At 49.3% G+C, this 13,208-nt stretch overlaps 2 protein-coding genes across 2 annotated transcripts in view; both read right to left on the reverse strand.

The window, feature by feature from the left end:
* Positions 1-210: 210 nt before the first annotated feature.
* LOC308438458 (cytochrome c oxidase subunit 6B1-like) lies at positions 211-524 on the reverse strand (the record flags this gene model as incomplete). The annotated part of the gene is made up of 1 exon (XM_080939849.1): positions 211-524. Exon 1 carries the CDS (start codon positions 463-465, stop codon positions 211-213), a length of 255 nt encoding a protein of 84 aa, XP_080795975.1. The 5' UTR covers positions 466-524.
* A 2,558-nt stretch (positions 525-3,082) lies between these two features.
* FBLN1 (fibulin 1) overlaps positions 3,083-13,208 on the reverse strand; it is a 73,649-nt gene continuing 63,523 nt past the window's right edge. Inside the window, exon 17 of the mRNA XM_080939830.1 lies at positions 3,083-3,628. Within this exon, the coding sequence (XP_080795956.1) occupies positions 3,489-3,628 (140 nt within the window). The 3' untranslated portion in view covers positions 3,083-3,488. The remainder of the gene's footprint in view (positions 3,629-13,208) is intronic.

Here is a 13,208-nt window from a genome sequence, read left to right on the forward strand (position 1 = left end):
ATTTTCTGAAAGAGGCTTAAAGTTACGAAAGAGGAGAGGATAAGGAAGGTGGGTTTGTTAGATCTCGGAAAAGGTTTTTTTTTTCCCCCCGGTAGCTTTTTATTAGTAGTTGCATCATAATTCGGGGTCCCAGGGTAGGGGTTCCCAAGGTCCCCCTTTTTTATCCAGGGGAAAAGGTCAAAGAAAAGAGGAGAGGTGAACAGAGCCTGGTCAGATCTTCCCAGGAAATGTGCCTTCTGCTATGCGGTCATCCCAGGCTGAGACCACGGGGTAGCGGGACTTGTACACACGCCAGTACCACTCACACACAGAGACGTCACCCCGCTTCACGGTCATCGCCTTCTCACAATGGTGGAAGTCCAGGTAGTTCTGCCAGCAGTTCCTGGTCTGGTTCTGGTTTGGGAAGCGGCTGTCAAAGGGAGCAGTTTTGTAGTTCTTGATTTTAGTCTTGATGTGTTCAGCCATCCTGACTCCTTAAGACTGACCCGGAGCAGCGTTACTTCAATGTGACCCTTAGCAAAGACGCCAATCGGAAAAAGTTTCTAACAAGATGCAGGAGAGTAGATTGTCTGAATTGTGAGTCGTGAGCTCCAGGGATTTGGAGAGTTAGGAATACTCCAGGGATTTGGCCTGGTAGTTAGGAATACTTGCTGCATCTGCAGAGTTTATTAGTTTAGTTCCTGGGTTGGGCAGCTCATAACTACCTGTGACTCCAGCTCCAGGGATCAACACCCTTTTCTGACCTCCTTGGGCACCCACACATGTGGAATACACACATGCATACTTAAGTACAGATGAACCCATCCTCCTCGGCGCTCACTGCTGCCACTGCTTACCTGCATCAGTTGCCATGGTGACAGGCTGCCAGCGCTGTGGCAAGAGTCTAAGCGTTCCTCCTACTTCCTGTCTGTTTGCAGCCCTTTGCTGCTTCCCATTCAGAGAAGCTCTTCTGAGGCAGGCACTATTTGGGGGGAACTTCAAGTGGAGAAAACCAAGTCCCCATTTTCGGGCCTCCTGCCCAGTAGGGGGCAGACACACAAGCAAATGCTTATAGGACAGTTATAAATCCCTGTCAACACTGCCTGTCCTGACTCCAATAAGCCGTGTCATCACACGACTGCAGCGTCAGTGCTGCTGACTGGGGATGTGTGTGAAGCAGTCCCCACATCCCCACGCCTCAACCCCACTGGAGAGTCCACATGATGCTGTTACACTGAATCCCTAGACACTGAAACCTAGGATCATGTGCTCCAGAGCTCCTGGGTGATTGACCCCGAACCCAAGTATGCAAACTCCAAGGCTGATAAGCTGTAAGGCCAGGCTGTCTCATTCTACCCTACCCTGCTGCCCTATTTTCAAAATGCAGCTAGACCCCTAAGGCCTCACAAGCAGAATCCAGGTGCTAGATGTTCTGGCCTTCTTTGTAAAAGTCCTTCTAACCTTGCTTTGTCATTGCAAGAATTTTCTCTCTATGGCGAACTAAGAAAGCAACTAGATCCCTCCTTCCAGGGTCCCAATGACAAACCGAAGATCCTCCCGGGAACTAATAAACTAATGACTTATTATATTTACTTACAAAGCATGGGTGATTGTCACAGGCAGGAATGTGGGTGACCCTCCCTCAAGTAGCCACACTGGAAGGTCTGCATCCAGCATGGATGATGGCTCCCACAAAGCTGCATAGATGAGCCTCTTTCCCCTAGTCCTCCCCAGACTATATACTATACCCCCCCAAGTCCCCAGGGCTCCACTCAATTAGAGCAGAATAGGAGACTGCATACAAGAGATTGGGAGGAGGGGCTGGATACTCAGGTGAGGGTCCCATGGCCCTCAGATCCCTCTCCTGTGAGGGAACGCCCATACCCAACAAGGCCAGCTGTGATGATCTTTTGCAAGCAGGCAAAGCTGAACCCAAGACGACAGCAGCTGCTTGGCTCTGAGGATGTGCTATGCAACATGCGTATTTGAAATTTTGGATGAAATATTTTAAAAGCAAAGAACAGGGGCTGGAGAGATGGCTCAGCAGTAAAGAACACTGACTGGTCTTCCAGAGGTCCTGGGTTCAATTCCCAGCACCCACATGGTGGCTCACAACCATCTGTAATGGGATCCGATGCTCTCATCTGGTGTCTCTGAAGACAGCGACAGTGCACTCATATTAAATAAATAAATAATTTTTTTTTTAAAAAGCAAAGAACATAGAGTTGATTTCAGGTGCTTATTTGCTAGAGCAGACTCAAGAACCTTGCTGGGACTTGGGTAGGCAGGCTCTCCATCTTTGGTTCTGTCAGCTTGGGGCGGGGGGCAGAGATGGGCTCTGTTCTTTCCTGGTTTCCATGTATTTATCAGTGCTGATCTCTCAAGGACACAGGCTGGCCTGAGCATCTCTCTGCTTCAAGCCACAGAACTCCTGAGTGCAGCTGGGTAGGTTCCCTTCTGTTGGGGTTTGTGTACTAAATGTTTCCCAAAGCTCCCAAGGTGAAGGCTTGGTTCCCAGTGCATTGATGTTCAGTGGTTTGTGAGGCCACCAGGAGATCACTGGGTCCTGGGGATGGTGGCTTCATCAAAGGATTCATCCATTGAAGGATTCATAACTTAATTGTGTTTAGGAAAGTGGTGGGAACTTCAGGAGTGGGGTTTAGTTCGAGGAAGTAGGGCATGGGGATGTGATTTTGAGGGGGACAAGGTCACACCAGCCACCCCCATAGACATTCTGGAACATACCAGCCACCCTCACAAACAGACAGGGATGCACCAGCCACCCTCTTTGGACACACTTAGACATACCAGGCACCCCACAGACCCACTGGGATATACCAGCTACCCTCACAGACACATAGAGACACACCAGCCACCCCAGACACACTGGAACACACCAGCCTCCCCCACAGCCAAACCAGGCCACACACAAACCTTGCAGCTCACATCTTTACCCAAGGGGCCCTCCTTTGAACAAAATTGCAATCCACTTTCTAAGTGCCCCGGAGGCACGCTTGTCAGCTGCTTCTGGGAAAAATTTATTGTGACATTTATTTATGTGCCACTCCACAGCAGCCATCAACTTGAAACACACAGAGCCCAGTTGGTTTAAAAAAAGAAAGAAAGAAAAAAAAAAAGAGTGTGAAAATGTCAACCCTCATGCAGACTCAGTGAGAATCGGCTACTTCATGGCTTTCGGGTGGAGCGCTGTTTTGAAAACTCCTTCAGTTGGTCCTTAGCACTGTCTAGCCCACAGGCAGGGAAAGGGAACAAGATTCAGCCTTTGTATAAAAAAAAAAAAAATGCAGGGATTAAACCACATGGCTGAGCAATGTTTAAACAGCACAGTACACCAGCTGGACTTAAGTTATGTGGCTCAGCTTAATGCACGTGGCCTTACAAACCAACACGGAACATCAAGGGATGCCCAAGGGTTATAGACAGGCACCTGGCGGCAAAAGCGTAGCCAGGGGTGGGGGTGCACTCTTGGCTGGACTGTGAACCGGCCCTCAGAACCAGTACTCAGAGACGAAGATATGCACGTTGACGACGTTCCGGTGGGAAACCACGCCCCCCAGCACATAATTCATCTCCAGCTTCAGGACGGCATAAAATGGGCCCACGATGGGCCGCACTTGGCGCACGACACCTGGGGAGAGAGCAGAAGGCACGCTGTTGGGTGACAGTGTCAGCAGGCACACGGCAACATGGGTATCCCCTCGGGAATTTCGAGCTACCATGGTAGCCCGAGGTAGATGCTTGAATCACCAGGTTAATCATCCCTTTCCACCTGGTCACTCTGGGTTGTTTCCAGTCACTAGAGATAAGTGACAGTGAGCTCACTACCTGCCTTCTGTCACACACAGCTTGGAACAGGATGGAAGCTGCGAGTGTGGCTCTGGAGATCGGCAGGTCTGGGGCTGGGCCAGCTCCTGCCCTTATGGGGAGCTTGGGTTTCCTGTTCCACTACCATTTGTCTAACAGGGGTTCAAAGGCCCTAGAAAAGGCCTGAAATAGAATCGAGCCTTCTCTCCTTCCATCCTTCCTTCTTAGATCCCAGATGGGGACCCTGGGAAGAAGAAAAGCCATAGTTTATTCCTGGGACATTTGAAGATTACAAGGGTGTGTCCTCAACCCCCTTTTCCAGGAGAAGCAGTTCCAAGTTCCTACAAGACAGGTCCTTGGACCTCCTGCAACACATAATCCAGACACCCCAGCATGTCCTCTGCCAACACATCACCCATAGACTTCTCCCTAGGCAAACCTGTTTTTAACTTGGGAAGCGGGCATTACAGACCTCCACAGGTGGTCAGCACCCCATTCTCCCATCGACGACGGCCACAGCATTGCAGCCATGTCCCTCCAAAGGCCTATAAGCAAAAATGGCTCCTGCCAAAGGCTTGTCACCCTTCGCCTGCCACTGGCCCCTTACTGGGCTGGGTCTGCCTGCCATGTTGGATGGAGTCACAATGCTGGCTGGGCCCATAATAGTCTCAAAGTTCCTTTGAATCCATAAATGACACTTTTCCTCCCTGTAGGCCCCAGGCCCACAGGGGGTCTGCTGGGCACTGTGGCATTAGCCACTAGAGAGCAAGGGTGCTCTAACCACTCTGCCCATGGCTAAAAAGCAGCTGCTCCAAGGGACCATGAGAGCCAATGAACCTGCGCTCTGCTACAGGACAGTGGCGTGATAAATGTCTTCAAAGGTCAGATCCTGCTTCATCGATATTAAGCAGTATTTCAATATAATTTTATGGGGACTGGACAGATGGCTCAATGGTTGGAGTGATACTGCTCTTGCAGAGGACCCACGTTTGATTGTTTGATTCCTAGCACCCACACTGAGTGGCACACAACACTATGTAACTCCAGCTCCAGGGGACACAAAGCCTCTTCTGAACTCTCATGCATATATACAAACGAGACTCCATTTCCAAAATATACATGTTGATATTTTATGTAACTCATATGTCTCATTCAAATAGTATATATATGTATATATGTATATGTATGTATGTATTCCTGATTATCTCTTTGTGGGAGTGGGTTTCAATCAGGGTCTCATGTAACCCAGGCTGGCTTTAAACAGATTATGTAGTAGATCATGACCTAAAACTCTTGATCCTCTGAACCCCATTTTTTGGGGATTATAGGCATGTATTACCATGCCCAACTTGAATAAAATCTTAAATGGTAAGGGTCACATTACAGTTACATTCTGACATAATATTTATATGGTGATCATACTGTCACACCTACAGGCTGACATGCATGTCAGTTTATATTATTTGAGTGAGCATTCCTAGATACTCGTGGAACTCCTCACAGGGTCCACATCAGACATGTAGTCATGACTGGGCATGTGGTAGGTGTCAGACATTGAAATACGTAAGAATGAAGAGGGGGCTGGTGAGATGGCTCAGTGGGTAAGGCAGTTGGCACACTAACCTGATAACCTGGAGTGTAGTACCTGGCGCCCACGGTAGAAGCTGTCTTCTGTGTATCCACATCTGTGTGTGTGTGTGTGTGTGTGTGTGTGTGTGTGGCACATACACGAAGTAAAGTAAGGTTTTAAAAAAGAATGTAGAGAATGCAATGGTAGTTGTAGAGGGTAGGTCTGGGTCAGAAAGGTAAGCAAAAACTCAGGTGTGGGGCACAGGGATCGAGCGTGGCCAACCTGTGTCAGAGGAGTTACTTAATGGCGCTGAGTCTCAATTTCCTTTTCTGTGGACAGACATAAAACCCAGCAATTTCAAAATCAGAAACCAGACAAACTTGGAGCCTGGGCCTGCAGTCGCAGGCACTTGGAATTTGAGAGCAGGAGGATCGAGTGTTCAAAGCCTTCCTGGGCTACAACAGGAGTTTGAGGTCAACTCGGGAGCTTAGTGAGATCCTGCCTCAAAATAAGGCTTCCAGAAAATGTAGCTCACTGACAGTACTGCCCAGCAAGTGTGAAGGCACTGATTTAGTCCCCAGAAAAACACACACACACACACATACACAAACACGCAGAGAGAGAGAGAGAGAGAGAGAGAGAGAGAGAGAGAGAGAGAGAGAGAGAGAGAGAGAGATATGATGGTTGGCTATAAAACAAGCAATATTTCATCGGATCTCTGCGCTCCGATGGGTAGGAGCATCTAAACCCATCATACCATGGAATCTATGAAAGATCATTCGCATCTGAAGACTAGAACTCTATACTTTTGTCTGGTTTGGAAAAATCGCATGACGGGGCAAAGCACCAAAGCAAATTCTGCCTTAGTCAGGGGAAGACTACGGGCCTCCAGGCGCCAGGCCTCATCACAGACATGAGTCACTTTCAGAGCCTACAGTGGCTCAGGATCTTTGCACCCAGCAAGACAGATGACTAAGGAGAGCTCGAGATGGTGCCTGGGTTAAGCAAGAGCTTGTGTGGGTGCAGGCTCAAGGAATGTGTCCCTTCCAGCTCGTCCAGAATCTTCTGTTTCTGCCCCTTTGACCTGAAGTCTGTGTGGTACCTGCAGCTAGCCACAGCCTCGCTCAGCCCAGAGCTATCTTTCCCACACTAGACCCCTTGGAGGGCCTGGCTCCCACCCTTCCTGGCACACTTTCCTGTGCCTCTGTTTTCAGAGAGTAAATTTTCTCCATCTCACTAATTCAAGCCTCACTCTCACACTCTTGCCCTCACCTTGGCTGAAACCAGACAGCAGTGTTTCGTGAAAGATGACACAAAACAACCCAGCTGGTCCCCAGTGCCTGGCATTCAACAGATGCCAAATGAATGACTGGTTCTGGTGCCAACTTTTTATTCATAGCTTCCTAACACATGCCAGCTTCTCACCTACCTATCATCCATCTATATACTCCACTTATCTACCAATCAGTGGATCCATCCATTGCTCCATCCATCCATCCATCCATCCATCCATCCATCCATCCATCCATCCATTAACCCATCCATCCATCCATTAACCCATCCATCCATCCATCCATCCATCCATTAACCCATCCATCCATCCATCCATCCATCCATCCATCCATCCATCCATCCATCCATCCATTAACCCATCCATCCACCCACTGACCATTCATTCATTGATCCATCTGTGTATTCATCCATCATCCATCCATCCATTGACCCATTTGTGCATCCATCCATTGACTCATCCACCCATCTATCATCCATCCATCCATTGACCCATCTGTCCATCCATCCATCCATCCATCCATCCATCCATCCATCCATCCACCCACCATTCATCCCACTGACCCACTCATCCATATATCTAACCATCTAGCCCATTCATTCTCCCAGCCATCCTTCCATCTACCCATTTGCCCCTCTATCCAACAGAGGTCAAGCGACACAGGGAGATTTGAATAAGTTTCTACAGAGGCACTGATATTTAAATTGGGTTGTGAAGAGTAAGTAGGGGCTCAGAGAGCAGAAAGGACATGTGTTCTCAACTGTAATGTTCCACCTCATTGCAATGGCTCCCATTCAGGGCAGACTACATTGTGTTCATGCCTGCTCTACCATCCCCAGGGCTTGGGCAGGAACCTGGCAGGAGTTCAGCCATGATTACTAAAGTAGATAGAGATTCGGAGGAAAGGAAAGAAAGTCAGTTTTTGATGTCACACTAAGAATGAACCACCATCTGGCCTCACAGGCAGCATTTCATTCTGTATAATCTGCCTTAAACTCCTATAAATAGTCTTCAAGAGCAAAGAACCCCTTCCTCTATGGAGACCATGGGTTAGTGTGGGCTATGGCATAAACTGGGAGTCATGAGGTTCATTCTGGGAGTCAGAAATTGGCTGGAGATGCTCCATGGTTTCTCCCCCTGTTCTGAACTCAGGGCCTCCAGTCCCATGTTCCCATCACCTTCCTGTGAGGAGCACTATGACCATTTTCTCCAACACAGTACTTCTCATTCCACACAGTTCTGTTCTGTGTTTGCCCATAGCATTTGCCTTCTTAGAGCATCCCATGAAGGAGGCTAGGGTCTCCCATCGAAACACTGTCCTGTGATGCAAACTGAGATGGCTCATTGGGTAAAGTGCATGCCTTGCAATCCAGAGGATCTGAGTTAGGATCCTCAGCATCCGTGTAAGGGTCCATGTGTGGTGATGTGCACTGTGGTCCTAGTGAAGGCCAGATGCGGGGCAGACAGGTGGATCCCTGGAGCACAGTGCCCGGCTAGCCTAACCTACTCAACAAAATTCCAGGCCAACGAGAGGCCCTGTGTTGAACAAAAGGTAGATGGTGCCTAAGGACCAACAGTAAAGACTGTCCTTTGAAAACCACATATACACTGTGCATGTAGGTACCTATACACCATGTACACATGTATACAGCTGTATTCATATGTGTAACACACACATGACCATGCACGCATGCACTCGAATACACACGCGTGCATGCGCACACACACAACCACACACACACACACACACACACACACACACATTTAGAGGCATGGTGCTGCCAAATTCAACAGCTTTAACCTTCTAAATCCTCATCTTAGGCATTTCTGCTCCAGGTCCCAGGCGCTTCTGTATTCCTCCTCAGCGTGTCTGTACCTCTTAGAGATATAATTAAGCCTGTTTTTCCCCAATGAAAAATGTAGCCCCCTGGGGCAGCTCTGCTGTGTAACCTGAAGCTGATGTTCTGGGATTCCTGATCCTGAGCACAAAGTCCACAGGTCCACAAGGGGAGGTCTGTCTCCTGGGGGTTGGTGCTCCTCAAACTCACCCCCCCCAGCCCATCCAAGCTCCTTCCATATAATGTATTCAGGTGTCTCTCAACCGCTTGAAATGACATAACCTTGTCTAGGCTCTCCGCACACCTGACTGGCTTTCAGACATTTTATCTAGATCGCTGGAGCCATACCCACTGGTTCTTGGGCCACCTCTGTCCTGGCCAGTTGTGCGACCTTATGCAAGGCCTCCTGTGGTCTTTAGTTCAGCTTCTGACAGGAAAGTGCTGCGATTCAAACTGACAGGGTGTAATGGAGTGGACCGGGCTGTCAGAATATTCCAACTAACAAGATGATGAATCAAGACGCTGCGGGTGATGCTGTAGCAAGGGACCAGACAGCGGCTTGGGTGGGGAAAGGCACACGTGACAGCCTGAAAGCTACAGGTCATCACCAAGCCGAGAATAAGAAACCATCCCTCCCTGCAGCCAGACTAGGGGTGGAGTGCATTTCTCTCCTCCAGGATCAGTCTCCCCACTGCAGTGTAAAATCCTGCATGCCTGGGTTCCTGGTTTACCCAATGAACGGCTGCTGGATGCATAGACCATGGGGTCAAGCATTGAATGTAATGTATAAAGTGGGAAGTTATGGGGAAATAGTGACCAACAGCCTAAAGCGTTGACATTTTAGATGGTGACCACTTGGGAGGAGAATGGGCAGTAAGGAAGTGTTGGGCTCACTGTCTGACCTCAGTGGCCACCTCCCCCATGCCAGACACTGGAATGAAGACATCACCAGCTCCAGCAAACCTCCCAGGACCAGACCCATAGGCTGCAAAAGGTAGCGTGAGCCAGATCAAGAAGCTAAAGTCAAGGAGGGGATACTGTTGGCTTAGTGAGCACTCCCATCCTCAACACCCAGGGGACTTTGGGATGTTTGTACACACGTGTCCTGCTGTATAGCAGAATGTTGCAGGTGAAGCCGGGAAGGACCCCCACATATGAACATGAAGTTCATCTGTTTCCTAGTTACCTGGGATGTTGCAGATGAAGGCAAATTTTATCATGTGAGACATTCTTCTCATAGTCTCAGATACCCATCAATTTTCAGCTTTTGGTGCATTTTGTATTTGAGGGGAATAAGGAATGCTTGACTTGAATCTATATACCACTAGGGTGCAGTTGGATGGGGGAAAGAGCCTACAGAGGGCAGGGGTGGGGAAGACCTCCAGTGGCTGAATTTGGTCCCCACCACTGATCTGTGAAGATGACCAGCTTCATCCATGAGGAGTTAGGAGCCAAAGGTGAAGCTCTGAGAGTAAGATGTCACAAATTCCAGCTACCAGGGCCAGGTAAAACTTATTCCAAAGTTCAGTTCACTATATAACAAGCCACAAATGCTTCCCATGTATCCTGCCCTGGCCTGACTCAAACATACCCCAGCAAGGGGCTGGAGAGATGGCCCCATGGTTAAGGCCACTTGTTTCTCTTTCAGAGGACTGGGGTTTGGTTTTCAGAATCCACATGGTGGCTCACAACCATCTATAATTCTAGTGCCAGGGCATCTAACACCCTCTTCTGACCTCTGTGGACACCAGCATGTGCACAGTGCACACACATATGTGTAGGCAAAGCACTCAAGCACACAAAACAAAATAAATAGTTCTTTTTAAAAAAATAATTCCAGAACTCGGCAGAAGTATCTGGAATTTCAGAGCCATCACAACCAGGAATTAGGGATGTGTCTGATCTCCCCACGCCCTGCCTTCCCTGCTTGCCCGAGAAACCCCATAATGGCCGGAAAGGAAGGAGGACAGGTGTCTAGGCTGCATATTTAAAATACCAAATGTCACTCAACATGTTTCAGCAAAACTCATCAGTCATATTTTGGGATTATTATAAATGTACCCCGCCCCGAGTCTCCAGTGAGCAAAAGCAGACACATCAAGCAGACAACTGCAGGCAGCCGAGTGGAGGAGGTAAGGCCCAGGGCGCAGCTGCCCTGCTGAGAAAACGAGGAGAAATGTGAAGAGAATCCAGCTTGGCTCTACACCTCCTGGACCCACGTCTGGGACAGGGAGCCAGAACTTCTGCAGCACTGAGCTAGCCCATGCTAAGGACTGCTGGTCGTGACTGGGACCAGTGCTACTGTTTTCTGGGGTTTGTGCTGGGGGAGGAAATCAAACTCAGGGTGAAGATCACACAGCAAGATGTAAACCAGGACTCTGATCGTAACCGGGGCTACTGTGCCTTCCCCTGAGCAGTGTGACTTTAACAAAAGAAAAGCAAGGTTTGGGTAATACTCTAGAGCAATGTGCTCCTACTTGTACTGAACTGGTCAAAGGTGGAATTGTACTGGTAGGAACAAGGTACTGTGTTCTTTTCCTATGTCCCTGCCTTGACCCTAGTCCTCCTCACCTACCTGCAGGGTCCTCCCAACATCAACCCCACCCACGTACAGGTGGCCCCAAATATCCTGAACCCTAACCCACCCTCTCCTGAACCTCTCTCCTTCCTCCTTGTGATTGTCAGTCCCTGTTCTCAACATAACTGATGTAGAATCACCCAGGAGACTTGAAAAGCACATCTCTAGGTTTCCCAGAGGATTAACTGGGGTGAGTGGGGCCACCCATGGGATGGGGACCCAGATAGTATGAAGGGGGTAAAGGGAGAAAGGTAGCAATGGTGCTCCCTGCCGTGCCTGGCTTCCTAGATGCCATGGGGTAAGCTAATCTACTGTGCCAGCCCTGCCATGCTGACCTGTGCCCCAGAGAACTGAGGACGGACAGAAGATTGCTCCTGTTTCTCTTGGGGATTTCGTCACTGAATGAACAAAAGAAGTCAAAAAAGGAAAGAGCACGGCTGCTCCTAGCTATGGTGGAGGAGAAGGTTTACTGTGGGTATGAGGGCAAGCATAGCCAGAGGTGGGAACATCTGGGAGAGTCCAGAGTGGACATGACCCTGAGCCTCGAGAGAAGAGGGGAAGAGGATTGTAACAGGTAGGGTCTGAAGGATGCTAGGAGCACATGACAGCCAAGTCCAGTCTGATCTGTTAATGAGCACCTCAGCCATTTGTTTAAGTCCTAACAGTCGTAATGACAAGAAAGCCCTATTCCCAAACCCTACTCGGCTCCCCAGAGCCAGGAACTTGGAGCGGTTCTGGTTCTCACCTGATATCTTCTTCCAGCCCTGGGCTCACTCATCACCAAAATTCTTAATATCAGAGTTCTTTCCTCCAAACAGGCCCTTGGGCCAGGCCTCATTGTTTCCACTGGAGCTTGTAACCCCTTTATCCCTACCTTCTAGAAGGTAAGTCTGGTAGCAGGGTTCTCCAGTGGTTCTGAACATCTGCTAGGTGAGGGCCTGGTACCTAGTATATGTTTCTGTGCATATTATGTACCCTTGAACATATGCATGTGTGCTCAAGAAACAAGGGGGGAGGGGCAACCCAATGATACATCCTTGGTCCTCATCGATCCCGAGTCTTAGCAGTATAGCTTAGCAGCCCTTCCTGGGTGCCCTGACCCCTGTTACCGGCTATTTCTTGTCTCTATGACCTCTGACCATCTTGGCTTGTATTCAGCCTGGGCCCTTCCATGTGTTTCCTCTCACCATGCTAATGAGCTCACCCACTCCCGAGGCCCTAATGACCTTCCGTTCTGAAGGGTTCCACCCCATGATTCCAGTCACATCTCTGAAGGTATTTGACAAGTGCTTTAGACGCCATGTCTGAATGAGCATCTCATCACCTTACCCTTTCCTGACATCATGTCACTGCTTTGGCCACTTCTCCCACAGCTGTTAAGACGATGACCTGCAATGCAAACTTGACCATGTCCCTCTCTGTCCGCACCCCACCCTTCCTAGCAGACCCCAGTGGTTAGAGCCACTGTCATCTCAGCCTCCTGGAGGATGATGACTGACATCCATCCCAGGAGGCAACTAGAGCAGCTTCCTGCATTGCTCAGCAAAGGCTTTCCTGTGGCTTTGAGGTCCCAAGGTCCCATCTCATTCTTCCTCTGCTTTAGCTGCAGCTTGGCGAACACATGAGCCTTAGGACTTTTTGTAGCCAGTTCTCTCAGCTTCTAATGCTCTTCCTCCAGCTGGTCTGAGGCTCATTCCCTGGGCTTCTCTGTCTTGGCCGAGTGTCCCCAGGATTCATATTTGAAGTGGTATGTCCTCCCTGTCCCTATGCCACCTCCCTTCCTGAGGTTCTTGTCACCACCAGAGCGCATCACTCTCTCTGCAGTGGGATAAAAGGTGTACAAATGCAGGAGGCACATCTGTCCCTCCCTCGGACCGCCTTGTTCCCAACTGTGATCCTGAGAATGGCCTGAGGTAGACTGTAAAAGATGAATAATTTACTAAGAGGAAAAAGAAGTGTCGGGAGCATGGTGTGCGTTTGGGGTGGGCACAACGGTAAAAGTCAACATTTGTGAGAGGCAGATCTGGGCGCATCATGCAGCCTATATCCTGAGTTTCCAGCCAGGTGCTGTTTAACTCTACAGTGATCAAGACAGAGAGACTGTCCCTTATGCTCTGTTCTGAGGAG

Source organism: Micromys minutus, assembly GCF_963924665.1.
Source record: "Micromys minutus genome assembly, chromosome: 27".
NCBI classification, from domain to species: Eukaryota; Metazoa; Chordata; class Mammalia; order Rodentia; family Muridae; genus Micromys; species Micromys minutus.